This window comes from Heteronotia binoei, chromosome 4, assembly GCF_032191835.1.
Source record: "Heteronotia binoei isolate CCM8104 ecotype False Entrance Well chromosome 4, APGP_CSIRO_Hbin_v1, whole genome shotgun sequence".
Lineage (NCBI taxonomy): Eukaryota > Metazoa > Chordata > Lepidosauria > Squamata > Gekkonidae > Heteronotia > Heteronotia binoei.
Window position 1 is genome coordinate 139,301,910 of NC_083226.1, and position 20,497 is coordinate 139,322,406.

Below are 20,497 nucleotides of genomic sequence, written 5' to 3' on the forward strand. Positions count from 1 at the left end.
GTTTGTATCCAAGCCCAAGAACAGCTGGGTTCTTGTAATGCTTTCTGAAAGCAAAGGGCAAAATAGATAAGGAAATATAGGTTGGAGGATGCAAAGGAGAGAAAAAGAGCTATGACAGGCTGTCTTATAAATGTGGTGGTGGTGGTGGAGGAAAGTGCCGTCAAATCACAGTTGACTTATGGTGACCACCCCCCATTCGGTTTTCAGGGCAAGAGACAAATAGAGGTGGTTTGCCACTACCTAGCTGTGCTTACCAACCTTGGATTTACTTGGTGGTCTCCCATCCAAGCAGGGGTTTTTTTTGTAGCAGGAACTCCTTTGCACACACCCCTGATGTAGCCAATCCTTCTGGAGCTTACAGTATGCTCTGTACTAAGAACCCTGCAAGCTCTTGGAGGATTGGCTACATAAGTGGTATGTGGCCTAATGTGCAGAAGAAGAAGAAGATATTGGATTTATATCCCGCCCTCCACTCCGAAGAGTCTCAGAGCGGCTCACAATCTCCTTTACCTTCCTCCCCCACAACAGACACCCTGTGAGGTGGGTGGGGCTGGAGAGGTTCTCACAGCAGCTGCCCTTTCAAGGACAACCTCTGCCAGAGCTATGGCTGACCCAAGGCCATGCTAGCAGGTGCAAGTGGAGGAGTGGGAAATCAAACCTGGTTCTCCCAGATAAGAGTCCGCACACTTAACCACTACACCAAACTGGCTCAGGTGCAAAGGAGTTCCTGCTACAAACCCCCCTGCATTCAAGTATTAACTGGGGCTATCCTGCTTAGCTTTCAAAATCAGACAAGAATAGGCTAGCCTGGGCCATCCAGTTTAGGATGTACTTGCTAAATATATTCGACCAGCTCGGAATTTACTAGCTACATATTTCCATACTGCACTACAACTGCAAAAAGTAGATATTTGCTTTTGAAAATAAAATCTATAAATTATAGAAAGTTATTTTCTGTACAATAACTGCTAACAGCTATAAGGTGAGATAATGGAAGACTCTGTGTTTGAATTTTTATCTGCAGCCGCATTAATTGTTTGAAAGATGGCCAAAGGAGTTTTGTCAGACTGTGTGACACAGAGTGGAGGATGTGAGGCATGCAGTTGTATCCAACTTTTTGGGTATGATTGTAACATATGAAAGACCCTTATTCCAGTTCTTTGGTTCATTAACTGTATTTCTTGTGTCTCCTGTAGGGCATGGAGATTGTGCAGACTATGAACAGTGATCCTGGACTTGCTGTAGGTATGGCTTGTTTTTCTGTAAATGTTCACACAGCTCTCTACAGACACAAAAGCACCTGGATCTTTGCTTCATTATTGCTGAAGTTCAGGGGTCTCTCTACAGGGTTGTATGTATACAACTGTGTATATGCACATACAGAGACACTAACAGATGATCAGTACTATCTCCTCTGAAAGCATGAATCCCTCGATATGCATGGAGAAGAGAAGGGAGTTCCAGAATCACTTCAGGTGTCTCCTTCTCACCAGAGGGCAAGGGAATGGCTTAGCGTTTGCACATGTGATTTGCACACATGAGGTCCTAGATTCAGTCCCCAAAACCTTTGGTTAAAACATTCCAGGTTAGCAGGAGGAGAAAATACTCCTGTCTTTTAAAAAACTTATATCTCACTTTTCTCTCTTGAGGGTACTGAAAGCTATCTATCACAACGTTCTGGCTGGTTATGCAGTTGGTGTGGCCACCAGGAGTGTGGCTTCCATACACTACCTGCATGCACTTCCCCATCAGTGCTGGGAAGCTGGGAGCATGGGTGCTTGCAAGCAAATGGGCTGGGAAAGGCATATGGACCAGCAACAGGGGAGATGAACAGCTGGAGAGGTTCTCTGAGAATGGGCCCTGCCAGAGGCCCCAGACCCCAGCAGCTGCCCCACCTCGGGATATGCTGAGGCTAGCCCTGCACTAATCACTGCACTAAACACTGTCTTTGTCTGAGGACTTGTGGGGTTGCTACTGAGCTATACTGGGCTAGATGGACTTGTAGCCTAACTCAGAAAAGAGCATCTCCATCTCCTAGCCAGTGCTGCTCACTCAGTAAAATTTTCTGGAGATCTGGCTTGGGCCCGCTCAGGGCTTTTTTTGTAGCAGGAACTCCTTTGCATATTAGGCCACACACTCCTGATGTAGCCAATCCTCCTGGAGCTTACAGTAGGCCATATACTAAGAGCCCTGTAAGCTCTTGGAGGATTGGCTACATAGGGGGGCATGGCCTAATATGTAAAGGAGCTTCTGCTACAATAAAAGCCCTGGGCCCACTACTTAGAAGTAAAGACCATATATGTATTGGTTAAGTTCTGTGCCTGTGATTTCTTTGGACCTGAGGAGCATCATACCTCTCTGTTGAACAGGCTACACAGCTTTCAATGGGGTCGATTTTGAAGGTACTTTCCATGTGAACACAGTGACTGATGACGACTACGCGGGCTTTATTTTTGGTTATCAAGACAGCTCCAGCTTTTACGTGGTGATGTGGAAACAGACTGAACAGACCTACTGGCAAGCAACTCCCTTTCGAGCTGTTGCAGAACCAGGAATTCAGCTGAAGGTGCTTGCTCCAAGCCAGAAATGCCCAAAATCCCATTAATGCCGTCATCTAGTAAAGTACTAAAATGAAACTGGCCCAGCGTTCAGCTGGCCTGGTTGTTAGCGGAGTAACAAATAGGTTCGCCTGTTTTCCCACAACTGTCAGGTGCCTGTTTTCCCACAACAGAATGGAAAACTAATTAAAGCTTCTGTTTTTCTTCACAATTCACATGGAAAGTTAATTTCTTCCTTTTGACGTGTCTGCACAGGCTGTTAAGTCAAAGTCTGGGCCAGGAGAGCACCTCAGGAATTCACTTTGGCATACTGGGGACACTAATGACCAAGTCAGATTGCTGTGGAAAGACCCCCGAAATGTCGGCTGGAAAGATAAAGTTTCCTATCGCTGGTTCCTGCAGCACAGACCTCAGATTGGATATATTAGGTAGGAGAATGATGCAAAAATGGGAAAACACCAGTTTTTCAAAGTGTATCTATATTGGACAGATACGCTTCTAGGTGAGTTCTAGAAGTGCCTATAGCATTCTGTGGAGAATCTCTGCGGCAGCATACCAAGGGTAGTTGCTGTGTAACATGTGAAGCAGTTGACTGAAGAAAACTAATTCAGTGGCAAGAAAATCTGAATGATGTGTATGGTACACAAATCCACCCAATTTGCTTCTATTGCAAAGAATTATACAAGCCATGGTGAAGTTGTCTGAATGCTGAATTGACTGGGCAGTGCTAAATTTTGTGGTTGCTTGGTGTAATGGCCCAGTTGCAACATCCAGATAGTATAAGTGATGGAATCTTGGTTTTTGGGGTGACTTTTGCTCACTAAACCCAACAGAGATTGCTCTGGGCAGAAATATGAGTGGAATGCATCATCTGTCCCAAGCCTTCAGTCCAGTTACACATTTCTTATTCCTCTGTTTCAAGTTACAGTGTCAAGTGTTGCTTTGAATTGTGGACCCAGCTAAGGAAATGAATGAGTTGTATGAAACTTATGTAAATGGTATATGCATGGTTAGGCTTTGAAGCATTGTTTACATAATTCATTTGCAAAGGAACAAATAAGTTACAATCTGCAGGTTACAAGAGGCAAATCTCTTGCTGGTATTCTTTCAGTGCAATTGTGGAATTACTCCAGTAAAATCAGCAGGCTTGGACTAGAGTAACTCTACATAGGACTGCTCTGTTCTGACTCGACTTACTTTTTCACCCAAAGGGTGATTAACATGTGGAATTCACTGCCACAGGAGGTGGTGGCAGCTACAAGCATAGCCAGCTTCAAGAGGGGGTTAGATAAAAATATGGAGCAGAGGTCCATCAGTGGCTATTAGCCACAGTGTGTGTGTGTGTGTGTATATATATAAAAAAATTTTGGCCACTGTGTGACACAGTGTTAGACTGGAGGGGCCATTGGCCTGATCCAACATGGCTTCTCTTATGTTTTTATGTTCTTGAAGCTTGCAATGATGGCAGCAAAGATAAAGGACAGTATCTTCTACCATTTGTGCTCCTTGAGCTACACTGCAGTTATCAGTTGCTCAGTCCTTCCCACCTTTAGCCAGGTGTAAACCAGTGAAAGATTAAACGGTGGAATGTTTTTTGGGGGGAGGGGTAATGCACAGTACAAGGTTTTCCTTATGTTAATTTCCTAGCAAGAAACAAGTAACTTTAGTTTTTGCTCACCAATAACAGTGATGGTTTGGCCTGATCCTTTTAAAGCAGTCAAGTTTACAGTGTCCTGATTTAACACCTCAAGCTGGGGTCTTGTCATTCAGTAGGTTATCGCCCTTATGCTTTGAAACCATGCCTTTGGTGATGGTTAGTGTGCCTTACTATCTTCTTCCCTCTGTCCTCCTGAGCTCTTCCTTCATTAGCTTGAGGAATAGCATGAAGATCCAAATCCATTTTCCAGTTAATAATGATTAAAGGGAAGAAGAGTACTTGCAAGGGGGAACCCACAAGCATGTGTCATGTGCCTAATTCTTCTCGATTGTCTTCCATATACAAGCTCATATAGGGTTCCTGCCGTCCACAACTTTGCAGTCCATTTGGCAATTGGAACATTACCTTCTCTGAGGGCCTGAATGTAAGCCCCATTATGCATAGCGGGACTTGATTCTGAATGCACATACATAGGATCAGCTATGCCAACCTTTTAATTACTTGTTTCACTTTTAAGGGCGAGATTTTATGAAGGCTCTGATCTGGTGGCAGATTCTGGAGTGACCATAGATACCACCATGCGTGGAGGAAGACTTGGTGTTTTCTGCTTCTCTCAGGAAAACATTATTTGGTCCAATCTGAAGTATCGCTGCAATGGTAACCCTTCTCTTAAACTGCAAGTTGCTCAAGAGGAAAGATCCTGCTCTAGGAATTGCTGGCTTTGTAGACTTGGGGAAATGCTTTATCCAGTGTGACTTGGCTGGTGCCTACAGTGGCTCATAGAATCATAGAGTGGGAAGGGACCTTCTGGGTCATCTAGTCCAACCCCCTGCACAATGCAGGACATTTATAAATACCTCACCCCCACCTCATACATCCCCAGTGACCCCTGCTCCATACCCAGAAGGTGACAAAAACCTCCAAGATCCCTTGCCAAACTTAGAGTTAGTGAGTGTGCAACAAGCTATAGTTATAATTTATTCAATTTATATCCTGCTCTCCCCGCCAAAGCAGGCTCAGAGCGGCTCACAATTCTTAATAATAAAAGCAACTTCAATATAAAAACATTAAGCTAAAAATAATGATCAGGTTCTAATTACAATACACTATCACATTTAAGACCTCCACCACTGGGTCTTTGTGGTGCAGAACTAAGCATTTTAGAAACATGAAATGTAATCATCCCTCACCTGAATTGCTTGCTGTCAGAATCCACGGTTGCTCCTGTGCAGTCACAGGACCAGGAAATATGGCCTACTGGTGGTTCAATCTCCCAAGTACTGCCCCATAAAAGGCAATTGACAAAACCCCAAACCAGCCCATCAGTAGACACCTGCTATTCTGGACTTATTCACAGAAACTAAGTAACAGGTTATGAAAACAGGGAGTAACCTGCAAACTTAGTTCCCTCCTCCCCCCTCACCTACTGTTAGCTTCCAAGTAAACATGCATAGGATTGGGCTGCATATCATTATTTTATTGCCTACTTTATATTTACTTCATTTATACTACACCTTTCTCCCCAACGGAGACCCAAACATGAACCATACCTCTCCATTTTACTGTCCCAGCAACAACTTTGTAAGGTAGGTTAGGCTGGGGGTGTGATTGGCCTAAGGCCACCCAGCCGGCTTCCATGGCAGAGTGGGGATTTGAACCTGGCTCTCCGAGATCCCAGCCTGACATAGCAACTTCACCACACTGACTTTTACTGTGTGACCCACGTCTAGCCAAGAATTGGCAGATGCGCAATTGTGCATGAATTAAAATTCCCAACAGTGACTTTATGATATGCTTTCTTCTCCATAGCAATAATAGAAGCAAACCTTTTGATTCCTTTCTTGTTTCCAGATACCATCCCTGAGGACTTCCAAGAATTTCAAGCTCAGCAGTATGGAGTTGGAGATATTTAAGTAAAGACTGAGGATGGACGTTGCTGTGGTGAACAAGCATATATTAAATCCTTATATGACTTTTTTGGTGCAAGTCCACACTACCACTTGTTATGATTGATGTAAGACTGTCAGACCTTTTTTATATAAATGTGAAAATAAAAAGATAAAACTTTGTTTTAGCTTGACATTTGAGAACTGTTAAAGTATAATTGTGACATACGATTGTGTCTGCTGTCAAATCAATATGAACTTAAGGGCATAGCTCCATGTTAAAAAAATGTTAACTTTTTTTTTAAATTAAGAAGTTGCCTGGGGAGTAGAGAATTAAGAGCTGAGAAGCAGAAGGGCTGCATAGATCCTTTCCCTATTTACTATTCTGCCATTTCAAATCACCCTCCTGTGGCTTTTTCCTCTGTGGAGTCCCAATCATGTGTTAATCCTTGTAAAGCCTGCTGGGGTATATGTGTCAATTCGGATCAAGAAAAAAAGCCTCTTTTCCCTTCTATCATTTTGATTCCCTTCTATCATATCTCCAGACCAACATCTCTTCTCGTTGTAAAACATAAGGACTTCCTCTTATGAATTTTCCTGTAATGAGTAGTTAGCTATTACTTAGTGAGTTGTAGAGCTGTACAAATTCACCAGCCTAATTAGGGTTGCCAGCCTCCATGTGGGGCCTGGAGATCTCCTGCTTTTACAACTGATCTCCAGTTGGGAGATTAGCTCCCTTGGAGAAAATGGCTGCTTTGGAGGATGGACTCTATGGTATTGTACCATGCTAGGGCCCCTCCCCAAACCCCACCCTTTCCTGGATCCACTTCCAAAGTCTCCAGGCATTTGACCCAGCAACCCTATTTTGGCATGTGCAACAACAGAGAATGCTGGAGGAGTCACGTTTTATGTTTCTGAGTAAAGATCTCAATCAAACTTCCATTCATATATCCAGAGAAAGACAGGAAACTGTGCGCAGGCCAGCCAGATCCACAAGGCAGGGCTGGCACAAGGGTCATCACTCAAAGAAAACTAGAACTGCAGCAATCGGTTGGGTGGAAAAGTGGGGCCTGGATTCAGCTCCTTTTCCCATCAGTGGAACATCATTCTAGCATCCTTTAAAGGACTTCTTGACCCTGCAGCTCTAGGCTGGCTGTTGGATCTGGGACAATCCAGGCCAGTTATTCGATTTCTCATTGGAATTTTCTTATTACTTTTTATTCAGCCCTTGCATGCATGCTGAGACTCCTCTGGCTTTACTGGCTTCCAAGAGGTGAAAAGCAGCCAACATTACTTTCACATGAAGTCAGTCAGCTTGCTAAGTGCTGGAACAGCTGCTAAGATTTTCAGCATGCAGCCTCGCTCCTCACACAATTTACCATTGGGATTTAAAAGGGCGTCTGTTAAGGATCTCTGCATAGGCCCTAAATGACAACAGTTCTACACAGCAGCTTTAAATGGTATGCGCTTGTTCATCTGCACATCAGGATGCTCAAAGTACAGATGGATGCATGGTTCTTCTTTAGTTATATGGGCTCTCAGGGTTCCAATATGCAAGTGCATGTTTAAAGGCCTAAATCAGCCAATATGACATCATCTCCAACTTTATGCTGGGAGCAGGTTTTACAAGCTGCTGCAGTGATTGCTCCCTTCAAGGAGAGGAGAGAACTTACGCTTCAGATATGCAGCAGGAGAGTGTCCCAATACTTGGACCAGGGAAGTGTTTTGTGAACAGTCTCTTTAAAGGAAGGGAACAAAGAATGTTGGATACGTAACAGCCGTGCCATGAGTTCACAAGTCTTCTCTATTACACATTTTTTATATAATTATTCCATGCCCCTAAGTGAACATAAGTGTATTTGTCTGGAAAGTCTGATTATTGCTTGATCTCCCTGAGCCATTTGATCAACTAGAATTATTTGTGAACTCAGCAGCCACCAGGTGGCCAGAAACATGAGATTATGCAAGACAATTCACACCACCTCAAAAAAGGAAGGGCTTTTCTCTGAAATAGTACTTGAGCAGTCAAACTTTCCGCATCTAATGTGACTTTTAGTTTTTCTACTGGAGGCTAACATGTGGCTGTGAAAAGGCAGGTGGTAAAACATCCAGAAGGAAAGAGATCTGCTTCATAAATGAATTTGTCTTACCAAAACTGATTTCAATAGATGAAAGAGGGTTTTCCGAAGTTCAGTTATCAGCAATATCTGGCATCACAGAGATCGAACCAAATATATCAACTCATAATAGATATGTTAGCAATGCAAGTAAGCATGAGTTTTAGACCTCCTTAAAACTATTGGATGAATAGATTCATGATATAGGAGGCTGCTCAGTACCTCATAACCCTATAGTACTGTTAAAATTGTTTAGAAGATTTCCCTAGAGAAGTTGATTTGGTTACAAACCACCTTATAGCAGCAAAAATACGTATAGCAGTATAAGACGGTTGGCTATGCTGCTAATTTCAGAACAGTTCAATATATGCTACTGTGAATACATTGGGTGTTTTCGCACTCACGTTTTACTGGCGCCACGACCCTCCTCACGCCAGCGAATCTGCATGGATTTCGCACCAGAAGCGCCGGCGCACCCAGAAGCGCCGGCTACTTCCGTCGCTAAGCCAGCGCAAACGTTTTCCTGCATCTTTGCGATTTCCGTTTGCGCTGGCTTAGCGACGGAAGTAGCCGGCGCTTCTGGGTGCGCCGGCGCTTCTGGTGCGAAATCCATGCAGATTCACCGGCGTGAGGAGGGTCGTGGCGCCAGTAAAACGTGAGTGCAAAAACGGCCATTGATTTTAAAATAAGTATATTTGGAAATATGACAATTACATTTGAGAGCTGATTATTTTTGCAATGACATTTTTTGGACAATGTGAAACCATATGAATGTCATTATTGCAACCCCGTTTTGAGATATTAACAGTATCATCAGGTACTAGAGTAATGTTGCAATGCAACTAAAAGGAGGAAAAATAAATGAATGTCTCAGGCTGCACTGAATGACATATTAATCCCAGGGTTAAAGGCCTAAAAAGCCTTAAAAGTTTGTAAACTGATGTTAGTTTTCATGAAGCATTCCCTCTGACGTCTGTCACTGCTGTGGAAGTACCCTGGAGAAAGTGATGAAGGAAGCCTGAGGAGATTGTTGTTGTTCAGTCACACAGTTGAGTCTGACTCTTTGCAACCCCATGGACAAAGTCACGCCATACCTGAGGAGATAAGCTGCCCAAAGAATAAAGGGAAAACCTTGTTCAGGTGTTTTTTGAGCTTCTGTATACCACATGGCTCTAGGAATAAATAACTGGTTGATCCGGTGCCAACCAAAACATAGCCTGCCCAAAGGAGCCTTTAATTTACCAATGAGTACAGGCAGCAATGCTCCATAAACTAAGCGAAAGACTTTCAGGCTTGTCCATAGAATTGCCAGTTGGGCTGTTTTAACTGCATTTCCCCTCTTTAGAACCTTCCCATTCCGCCCCAGTCTCATCCATAGTCAATTAATACTTTAAACTTTCCCAATTTCCCCTTGTGGAGCAGATTAGTACCACCTTTAATATTTCTGTTTAATGTTTTGATTGCAGTGTGCCAGGATACCACTCCAGGAAACAGTAGGTTCAGAACTGGAATCTCAGGCCCTGGCACTGATAGCTTATAAATTAGTATATGTAAAGACACCAAATCCTGGAAACTTAAATAATTTAAAATCTACTTCTCTCAAGCAGCAGATTGGTGGTAAAAGCTTATATCTGAACTGTTTCTTTAGGGACAAACTAGGAAATTGAAATGGCCCAGAAGCAAGCATTGCACAAGCCATTCACTAAGTTCAGACCCAGCCAGTAGCATCAACAGGATCCCCTGCTGCCTCCCCCCACAACTATCAACACAGCATTGCCAACTGCAGTTGCCAACCTTATGGGAGAAATTGTGAGGCAGGGACAGGCTTGCCAACATCATATCAATGTATGACATTGCTTCCTGTTCACAACTGGAAGTGATGTCATCGCATTGGAGTGATGCTCTAAGATTCATCTGAAACTCTGTGGTTAATAGAGTTTTAGCCAAATCCTAGACAGGCACCACAGGATAACAACATCACTTTTGATTTGGCATTGGAAATGGTGTTGTATGCCAATGAGCCCACCAATCCCACCTCACTGTCCTGTTATATGGTGCCAGGGAACAAGAACCAATGACAAAAGGTCTCCAGCTATAGTGGGGAAATTGCCCGCCTACCAGTTGGTGGTGTGCAAAAATTGGCAGGTACCACTAAAGGGTCCAAGAAGCTGACAGAACTAGAATTTACATGACATGACACGAGGCAACATCAATTGCACCTCTTCTAATTTCCCGAACCATTTCCCTCTGACCACACAGCTGGACATTGGCAATGGGCATACCAGCAGGGGGTGGAAGTTGCATTGCCAATCCTCTGTTGGGGGCAGGAGATCTCCTGGTTTGGAGGCCCTCTCCTGCTTCACAGTTATCAGAAAGCGGGGGTGGGGGCACTCCATTATACCCTATGGTCCCCATAGGGAAAAATGGAGAATTGATCCATGGGTATCTGGCACTCTGGAGGGACTTTTTTTGAGGTAGAGGCACCAAATTTCAGCATAGTATCTGGTGCTTCTCCTCAAACCACCCCCGGGGGTCCAATTCTATGGCTGAGAACAGACAGCCGGCTCAGGTTGGCATCAAACCACCCTGGAAGTGAGTTGGCCAGAAAAGGATCCGGCCAGAACAGGGATGGGCTGCATACACCCTCAAGGAGCTTCCAGAGCTCTTGTGCACCTGTCGGCTGCTCCCTAGGCACACCCTGGCTCTCCAGAGGGCTGGGGAAGTGCCTCAGAACCACCTCAGAATTTAGGTACTGCTTTGAAAGAGATACCTTTCTGAGGTGGCTTCAATCCAGCAGGATGGGCTGCATGCGGGATGGGGATGGCAAGCAGATGTACGTGCGTGTATGCGCTTTTTTGATCTACCTGCCTGCCATCCCCAGGGCGGCTTAAACCACCTTTCTGTTATCAGCCTATGATCCCCAAAAGAAGGTGCTCCCATCCTCCATGATTTCCAATACAGGAAAGGCATTTAAAAGGAGTGCAGCAGCTTTAAATGTGATGGCCGGAACTCCCTTTGGAGTTCAATCATGCTTGTCACAACCTTGCTCCTGTCCTGGTTCCACCCCCAAAGTCCCCAGATATATCCTGAGTTGGATCTGGCAACCCTAGGTGGAAGGTCTCTCAAAAAAGCAAGAAATCTGGCCTCCCTGGCAATAGTTCAGGGGAAGCATTCCCAATTAGTGTAATTGCCCATCTGTCCTTGTGTATCACTTCAAACTGCAGGTGAAGGCTTCCATAAGGAAAACTGGTCTTCTTAAAATTTTCCATGTGGACAAATCATTTTTTTGCTGGTAGAACTTGTTCTTGCAAACCGCTGTCTGAAATGGTACAGATACATGTTTATCACATCACCTACTATTTTGTGAGAGCAAGGCCTAAGGCTGCATTTTGACTTCCCAACTACTAAAAGAAAGTAATTTTTAAAAATAAAATAGGATGTTGAGATGTCCACTAGGTGGCAACAGTTAACCTACACTTCCAGGCTTAACAGCTTCCGTACATAAATTGCTCAGTAGATGTTATGTTAAAAAGGAAGTTCCACTGCGCTTTCTAGAATTTAACTAGAGGCCTTTCCTCACATAACTAGTTCTATAACTCATTCTCACATCGGCCTCTCAGACACAATATGTATTTTTCTTTTTGTTCCAATATTACATTTTTATTCCATCCCTTGCTCTCAGAAGTTATGGGTCTGATTGCCAGCACTCACAAGCAAAAGGATTAGGCAGTACACAATGTGGAAGATTTCTGCTGAAATCCTGGAGAGCTGCTGCCAGTCAGAGAAGGCAATACTATCTTGATAGGCTATAATAGTTTGACTCCAGATAAGGCAACTTCATGGGCTCATATGAATTCAGACAGAGCAACACACCCAGTTACAATAATGTCATCCTAAGAACAACCAAGTGATGTGAAGTGGGGCAAGGCTGAAACTGACCCTTGACTCAAGCCCTCCCGCAGCAGCTTCATGTCAGAGTTGGATGGAACTCTGTATAAAGAATGATCCTTTATAGCTAATGATTAGATGTATGGAATGGAGAAGGTGTCAAGTCTGGGATGGGAAATTTCTGGAGATTTCAGGGAAGGCATCTTAGCAGGGTATAATGCCACTCTCCAAACAGGCATATTCTCCAGGGGAGCTGGTCTCTGGAATTTGGAGATCAGTTGTAATTTTAGTGATCTCCAATCCCCACCTAGAGGTTGGCAATCTTATACAGAGCTCAAGAGACAAATAGATCCCCTGGTATCTATTTCCACAGGCCAAAATGATGCAGGGCAAAAGCCTTAAGCCCCTCTTTTCCCCTTGCAGCATTTGGAGTCATTCAATGACAAGAGTTTTTTGTTTTGTTTTGAAGGTTCATCACTGTGTGAATGCATGACTCAGTTGGGTCAGGAACCCATAACCCCATTTGTTTTACATGGAAATGTGTATTTGGGAACTCAGCTTCTGAGACAGCCTATGCAGGGGTGGCTATCTCTCAAGTATCTTGAAAGCTATTATTTGCTTCAGAAAACACTCCACAATAATAATTCCCATCAGGAGCAGCTAACAATAGCATTAGATTATGTAAATTTATTTTCCACTTTGTATTTCTTGAATACCTTAAAGGGTTCTTTTGTGTGTATGTCTGCAATGTTACCACTGTGGTAATTTATAAATAAACAAATATTTTACCCCACTGTCAACTTTGCTACCACTCTGCCTTCTAATAAATCCAGTGGGTTTTTTTCCTCTGCTACACTATTCTGGGAAAAATAGGCTTGCATAGTGTTCTGAACTCTAACTAAAGAGCGCTTCAGAAATAACATGATTAAAGAGAAGCAGAGTACTTCTGTGCTATTTTGATTACTACACATAAATCAGTCCTGGGTAAGCTTTGCCTCTAAAGTGTGGAGGAAAAGTGGGCAGTTTTATTTTTAGAAACTTGTACTTTGCATCTGTTTTAACAAGCAGCTGGGTTTGTCCAACTTCTAAATTATCTTGTATAAATATAGCATGGAGAACCTTCTACCCAACAACTTTGAAATAAACTGCCTGTGAGTTCTATCCATGTCCAATTACATTTAAAAAATTTTTGCAGCAGGAGGGTCGAGAGCTTTAGCAAATAATTGAAGGCTGCATCAGATGGCTCAGTTTAGAGTGTCCTCTCCTCCCTTCCCCTTTCTCACACACATCTCATTCCCTTTCCTTTCCATCCTGACCCAAAGAACTTAGTAAATAACGCATTTCATCCACAGGCTATGCTCAATCACTGGGTTAGTTCCAGGAGATAATTGGCCAAAGAATTGCCAATTCTTCCCTCCTGCTGCAAACCTCTGACTCCTGCTGTTCCTGGGTGAGGGGTCCCAGTCTCCTAGGAGCAGGGTTTCAGTGGACAATTTTGGGCTGCACTAGAAGGGAAAGGAAATTCATTTTGTCTGGATCTGAGCCACTGATTGACAAAGCTAGTATTTAATTATTTCACAAAATAGGAAGCTGCTTATCTACAGTTGTACAGATATTGTCGCTATCACAATCCTAGGTACTTATGTGAGAATAAGGCTCATTATTTATTTCATTACTTCATTCATGGGACTACAGGGTCAGAAGATCTTGCAATCAAAACTGAACTTTTGGCCATTTGAACAATAGGACATACTCTACAGCCTTCCATGAAAAAAATCGAACAATTGTTCCCAAGTCATGTATGTAGTAGGGGCTTACAAACCATATATGGGCCTTTTCAAACCATACAGGACCTTTGCTTTCAGCAGTAAAGTTAGGAAATGTCTCCACCAGGGTTACTAAACTCCAGGTGGTGGCTGGAGATCTGGGATTACAACTGACCTCCAGGTCACAGATATCAGTTCACCTGGAGAAAATGGCTGCTTTGGAAGGTGAACTTTATGGCATTATACCTCACTGAAGTCCCTGCTCTTCTCAGCCCCCCTCTCCTCCTCAAGGTCCACCCCCAAAACCTCCAGGTATTTCTCATCTGGGAACCCTAGCCCCTGCTCTTTGAGTTCTTTTATAAGGCATGTTGTTAGCATAACTTTCTTGTAGAATTTCTTACGAAGTTTGAAATGGAGGGCTGTCAAAAGAAAATCTGACCTGTCCACTACTCATTGACATATGCACATTTATTTTAAACAATCCACAGGGTGACTCTACTGGGGAGACACTTGGAAGAGATGCTCTTAGTCCTTGCAATATGAAGTGTTAAACTTATTTAAGCTGCCATGTAATAAGCTGTCACTAGTACAGAACCCAGCTGCTTGTCATGAGATAATGTCACCATGCTCTTCAGGATAACAGAAAACACACTGCATTGTCTACAAGCATCTCAATAGGACTTAGAATTACAAATTACAGCACGGTAGTAATTTTGGAGCAGCCCTGTGGCACAGAGTGGTAAAGCTGCAGTACTGCAGTCTGAGCTCTCTGCTCACGACCTGTGTTTGATCCTGGCGGAAGCTGGGTTCAGGTAGCAAGCTCAAGGTTGACTCAGCCTTCCATCCTTCCAAGGTCAGTAAAATGAGTACCCAGCATTGGGGGGAAAGTGTGGATGACTGGGGAAGGCAATGGCAAACCACCCCATAAAAAGTCTGCCTTGAAAATGCTGTGATGCGACGTCACCCCAGATGGAAATGACTGGTGCTTGCACAGGGGACTACTTTTACCTTTTAGTCATCTTGGGCTATTGTAGCAAACACAAAAAGGAATGTCGTAGCACCTGAAAGGTTAAACAGGTTGTTATGGAATAAGCTTCCATGAACTAGAGTCTTCTCCATACACAAAAAAGCATGTTTCAGTTAGCAGGTGTGTGTGTAGGTATAGAGAACAAAATGGTGAACTGTATCATAAAAAGACAAGAGGAGCTGCGGCTTAGTGGTAGAGCATCTGGTTGATATGCAGAAGGTCTCAGGTTCAATCTCCAATTTAAAAGGGCCAAGTAAGAGGTGATGTGAAAGACCACATCCTGAGACCTTGGAGAGCAGCTGCCAGTCTGAACAGACAGTACTGGCTTTGAGGGGCCAAGGGTCTGGTTCAGTATAAGGCAGCTTCATGTGTTCATAAATTTGCAATATTTCTGTAACAAAGCCTTGCATATAAACGCCAGAAACTATATTGCTTGCATTGTGTTTCCTCAGTATTTTCAGTCCTATTCATCCATGCCAGCGTATACACACAGCTGTTAACTGAAGATGGCTTATCTGGTTATGTCCATGAAAGTTTATGCAACAATACTAGTGGCAATCTTTAAGCCATTACAAAACTCCTATTTGTTTTTATATCAAAGATGTTAAGAAAGCTGCTTTGTTAGGAAATCTTCACCTGCAAATGTGGATAAGTGCAAACAAGTGGCAAAATATGGATGTCTAATATATAAAGGACTACAAGATGTGTTTTCAAATGAACAGAAGTTTATTGGTCTGTTAAATGTTTATGATACTTTCACTCAATATGTAGTCATTTCTAGAAAACCCAGTAACATGCTTTAAAAACCATATACAGTGTGTACATTGAAATTTTTTTCTCCAAGTCTCAGATACTTAGTCTTACAATTTCTACAAACTACAGACCAAAATGTAACCAGTGGTAGTTACAATTGTGAACAAAATCCCTCCCTCACAAACAGAAAAAGTAAAAAAGGCTGAAGTTGTATCAAAAGACTTTTTAAAAAACACAATTTAAAAAACCTATGGAAAATATCGTAGTTTGTATTCAGTCATTAACGCTTACATAAAAACATCCTAAATAAGCTGGAACTGTTTGATAATGTGTGTTTAAATAATAAAAACTAGTAGTACATTGGAAGGGGAAAAGCACTGCTTTACAAAATACAATAAATTGGACTCAATAATCACTTCCTTCTGCTCAATGAGGCACCAGAGTATTGTGACGGCTCAACCTCCTGGATATTTGGCATCTGATAGCCTTCCCTTGGCCTTGTGCATGGAGTCATGCTTTCTGTTTTTGGTCTGTTTTGTAGTGAAATGAAAAAATAAGCTTATATTATGGTTAACTGCTCTATGCAGTAATGTTGAGAAATCAAGGCTACTTGGACTTTTTGATAAGAGTGGAGAGAAGAGAACTTTATTGGGGGGAAATCTGGCAGGGAATGAACTATACTTGAATTGTGCCTACAAATTATGCTGACATTCCAATATAATAAATTTTAGAAAGAACGAAGAGTAAAATAGACAGCACAATACCTCATACAGTAGATGGAAGTAATTAGATCCAACCCTGTGGCTATAATCCACAAGCAGTTCCATGCAACCATCAATGAAATATAAGGAAGGGGACCAGAAGCTGTACTCTCCCATTAATTTCAATAGAGAATGTGCAGGAGAACTTCCTAGTGGACTATGCTACTCACATTTCTCAACATAATGGTCTCAAACACTGTCAAGAAACATTTAGAACTTAACCTTATGAACAGCAAAACAAAATTAAGGCATGTGCAATATTGCTGACTTTTTTCTTTACCTCAGCACAGTATTCTATTTTTCTGGGCCACATCTTTGGCAAAACACCTTTATTGCCACTGGAGCCTAAACTTTAAATCATGATATTTGAAGTAAATATTCTAACAGTGGAAATTTTTTACAATATACACATTTTAAATGTCTTGTGTATTAAAGCAGTTAGTACACGAACTTTATAGTGGAAAGCCTTTTTTAATAGAAATGAAAATTTCAAGATGTATTTTCTTGATAATGTAGAAGTGACTGCCACATTAGCAGTAAGGTAAGATTTAAATGCTATGAAAAGCCATGTCTGAACATGCCAATGAAAGGGCTGCAGCCCATAAGACCTTAAAAAGAGTGCTCTAGATATGCATGCCTTAAATGTTTTGGCAGAATTCTGTCCTTCAGATTATAAAGTACAATGATCCTTTCCCACTATAGAAAAGGGTGTCAGTAGTGTAAGAAAGGGAGTATATTTTAACATAGTCCCTGGGGATTCCCTTTGGCAGAGTCATGATCGAGTACCAGCATGTTACAAACCCCATTCTGCCTTTTGCAGTCGCCACCAATGGCATTAACAATCCATTTCCCCTTCTCCATACATTAGAACAGAGGCTAGACACAGCATTTGAGCAGGAGCTGGAACTGATTAAAAGGCCACTTTCAGATAGTAGCACCACTTCCGCTTCCTGAGCTCAATCCAGCTCCCTTTTGTGTCACTGACTCAAAAGGCAAGGTATCACGGTATGCAAACTATCTAATATGGATTTTTTTCCCTTATCATGTACGTCTACAGAAGAGACTGAAGTTCAGAGAATGGAAAATCTACATCTATTTCCAATAAACATTTAATATTAAACCATGAAAAGAGAGCTACAATTCACAGAAAACTAGCAGGCCCAGCACCTACAACAATTGAATTAAGGTAGCATTAACTAGAATGGACTCTCTTTGGTCCACATACATTATGACCAAAGTGTACATGAACAGAGGAATACAATTCCCAAATGTTTTCAGGGTGCATGCACACAAATCCCTCCCTCCTTAAAAGCACAACAGCTAAATGTTTTACAATGATCTGGTAAGAAACCAGGTATCACCAGCTCTGAGCTCAGAGAACCAGGCATCCCTAATACCCTGATTGCCTAAATGTATTCAATTCTTAATGTTAGGCAGCACTGCTGCTTTCAACTCTGAAACACTGCAAAATAAGTTCTACGCAGCTTCTAGCTCCATTAAATTCACCAAGCTCTGAAAAAGTTATTACCGGGGGAGGGGAGAGACAAAAGGATACACAAAACAAAGGACATGATACAGTACCAACAATAACTTCTATTGGGTTCAAGCCTTCTGCTCATGGACAGACAAGGACAAGAACTCTTAATTCCCTTGAAAGTGTGCACTCCCTTCTCTTTCTCCAGATGGCAGCCATTTACCAAGTATTAAGGAAATACTAAATTAAAGCAGAAAGTGCAGTTAATATAGTATGTAGCAATCCAAGTGTGGTATCATTGCATAGGCAGGCTGCACCAATACTTTCAGCACACCTTTCTAACTTTCCAAGTCACTTGATTGTTAAAAGGAAAGGTGCACACTGATAGTAATGGTGTAATGTGCCATTGCCATATTACCATGCTTTAATTCTTACATAAAGACTGGAATAGGATATCCTACATACCGCAGCTACCCTGTTTGCAGAATGCTATTATTTAAGTGACCGCCAGCCATTTATTTAATCTGAAACAGTGGCATGTGCTAGCTTTAAAATGAAGTGATGACATACAACAAGTCAACAAGTAATGTAATAGCTGACGCATGCTTACGTATGGTTTCAGAGAGTTAGCCATACTGGTCTGCAGTAGAACAGGTAGGTTTCAGTTGACTAGTCCCTTAGAGACAAACAAGCATTTGACAAGCTTCTACCTTGAGACTCTTGATGGTCTCTAAGGTACTACTCAAATCTAACTATGAGTAAATACAAAACAGTGAATACAGTGGCTTTATGTGAGCCAACATTTATAAGGTTCTTTTTCAGGATTAAAAAGTTAAAAAATTATTTTACAAAATTAGCTTTGATCCAAATTATGGAATTCCCCTAAAGGAGAACATCAAAAGGCTTGGCATCTGAAGTTAATTTCTAATAAAGAGCTAGAAAGGCAACATCTTAATGTTCAACAACACAGTTTTGAAGACCTGAAATAAGACTGAAAAATGCTATTATAATCTCTACTTGCAATTGCACTTTAAAGTTACAAGTTATTACCATAAAAAACAAGCTTCGAGGGGCAATCTGGCATCTAAACAGTGATGGACAAAAATATCCCACACAGCTGAAAATAACATTCAATATTCCTAAATATTTTTTCAGGACACAGTTAGTTTTACAGCATCAACTGTCACTAGATTTTGCAGGTCCTGCATTTCAGTTTGTTAGGTTCAGAGGTTTGGATAGGATCTAGCATGTATTCACTTAACTATTTCAAAATGGCAGATTCTTGAGGCGTATTAGGGTAGCTCAGATAAAAGAGGGAAATTGTTGTTCATTGGTCCCATCATGAATATTGTACTCGATGCATTTCCTCCCAGAGTAGCCCACAAAAAACTCTCATTAATTGCACCATCAGTTACAGTGTCTAGCATCTTAAATTCCACATTCCATCACCCAGTGATTTATAAAGGTGCCTTTCATTAATATCATAAATTAAATATTTCTATAACCATAAATCCTTTTCTTTCACAATCCATATTTCCAATAATTTATGATAAGTATCTAATACAGGAAAAGAAACCCTTGAGCTGATGCTATTTCTACCTGCACAAAACTATCCCTATCAAGTTGTTACACTTTCTAATTCCCTACAAAGGTGTTTTTTCACTTGTGAGAAAATCAGTCACTGCAAGAAGGTTCAGAAGTCTGTGAGCAAACAGACATTCTGTATCATACAGGAGGGACACCAAACATTTGCATGATGGATAAGCCATAATTTAAAAGCTTTTACTTATGCTGGGATAGGTAACAGTTTTTGTATTTTCTGGTTCCAGACTGAGGTGTTGCTTTTGACTAATATTCCTTCAAACTCTTAGATTACATAAAGAAAAGTCCAGGCCGAAGACATCCAGTTTTATCTGAGAGAAAGCCATATGTTGGAGTAGTGTTAGGGTAGCCAATAGACAAGATTTATTTTTCCATTCTCCAAGCCGCAATGAGATGAAATTTCACACTAAAAATTCTCTGGTAGGGCAGCAGAGAGGAGCTAGAAGAGTCCATAGGTAGAGAAGGACGCACACCCAACATGAAGCCATCTTAATCCAGAATATGGACCATGTTCCAACGAAGAATTTCTCAATTGCAGCACTTTCATAACTATAAAGGTGAAAATAAAATCAGATTAGTGAATGTGCATTGGCATCTGGTATCCAAAGGTAGACTGCCTCTGAACACAGAAGCCCCATTAGCTTCACAACTACTTAAAGTTAACAGACCTGTTTTCTATTCATTTGAACTTGCTGTATCCTTACTAAAAGCCTCTTCAACTACCAGCCATCACTACATCCTGTGGCAGTACGTAAGTTGTGCAGAATGATTTCTTTGGTGTATTCTAATTAAATCGCTTTCCCCATGACTGCTAAATTTATTCAAGAATCTTAGGTAAGAAGACTACTGATAGTCCAAGCATATAAAGTCTAGCAGATCATCTCTTTCTGTAAGATTGCTGCCAAGCACACTAGTTCACAAAAGGTTAGTAAAGCAGGACTTCCCTTCACATGTTCTTAAATAGAGGCTAGATGGCCATCTGACAGCTATGCTGATTCTGTGCACTTA

The 20,497-nt window shown here is 41.9% G+C and overlaps 2 protein-coding genes across 2 annotated transcripts in view; one reads left to right on the forward strand and one right to left on the reverse strand.

Annotated features, from left to right (window-relative positions):
- THBS4 (thrombospondin 4) overlaps positions 1 to 6,293 on the forward strand; it is a 47,294-nt gene extending 41,001 nt beyond the window's left edge. Inside the window, exons 18-22 of the mRNA XM_060235870.1 lie at positions 1,197 to 1,245; positions 2,370 to 2,566; positions 2,814 to 2,986; positions 4,733 to 4,872; positions 6,067 to 6,293. Of these exons, the coding sequence (XP_060091853.1) occupies positions 1,197 to 1,245; positions 2,370 to 2,566; positions 2,814 to 2,986; positions 4,733 to 4,872; positions 6,067 to 6,128 (621 nt within the window). The 3' untranslated portion in view covers positions 6,129 to 6,293. The remainder of the gene's footprint in view (positions 1 to 1,196; positions 1,246 to 2,369; positions 2,567 to 2,813; positions 2,987 to 4,732; positions 4,873 to 6,066) is intronic.
- A 9,313-nt stretch (positions 6,294 to 15,606) lies between these two features.
- SERINC5 (serine incorporator 5) overlaps positions 15,607 to 20,497 on the reverse strand; it is a 64,961-nt gene continuing 60,070 nt past the window's right edge. The window contains exon 12 of the mRNA XM_060235877.1: positions 15,607 to 20,038. Within this exon, the coding sequence (XP_060091860.1) occupies positions 19,891 to 20,038 (148 nt within the window). The 3' untranslated portion in view covers positions 15,607 to 19,890. The remainder of the gene's footprint in view (positions 20,039 to 20,497) is intronic.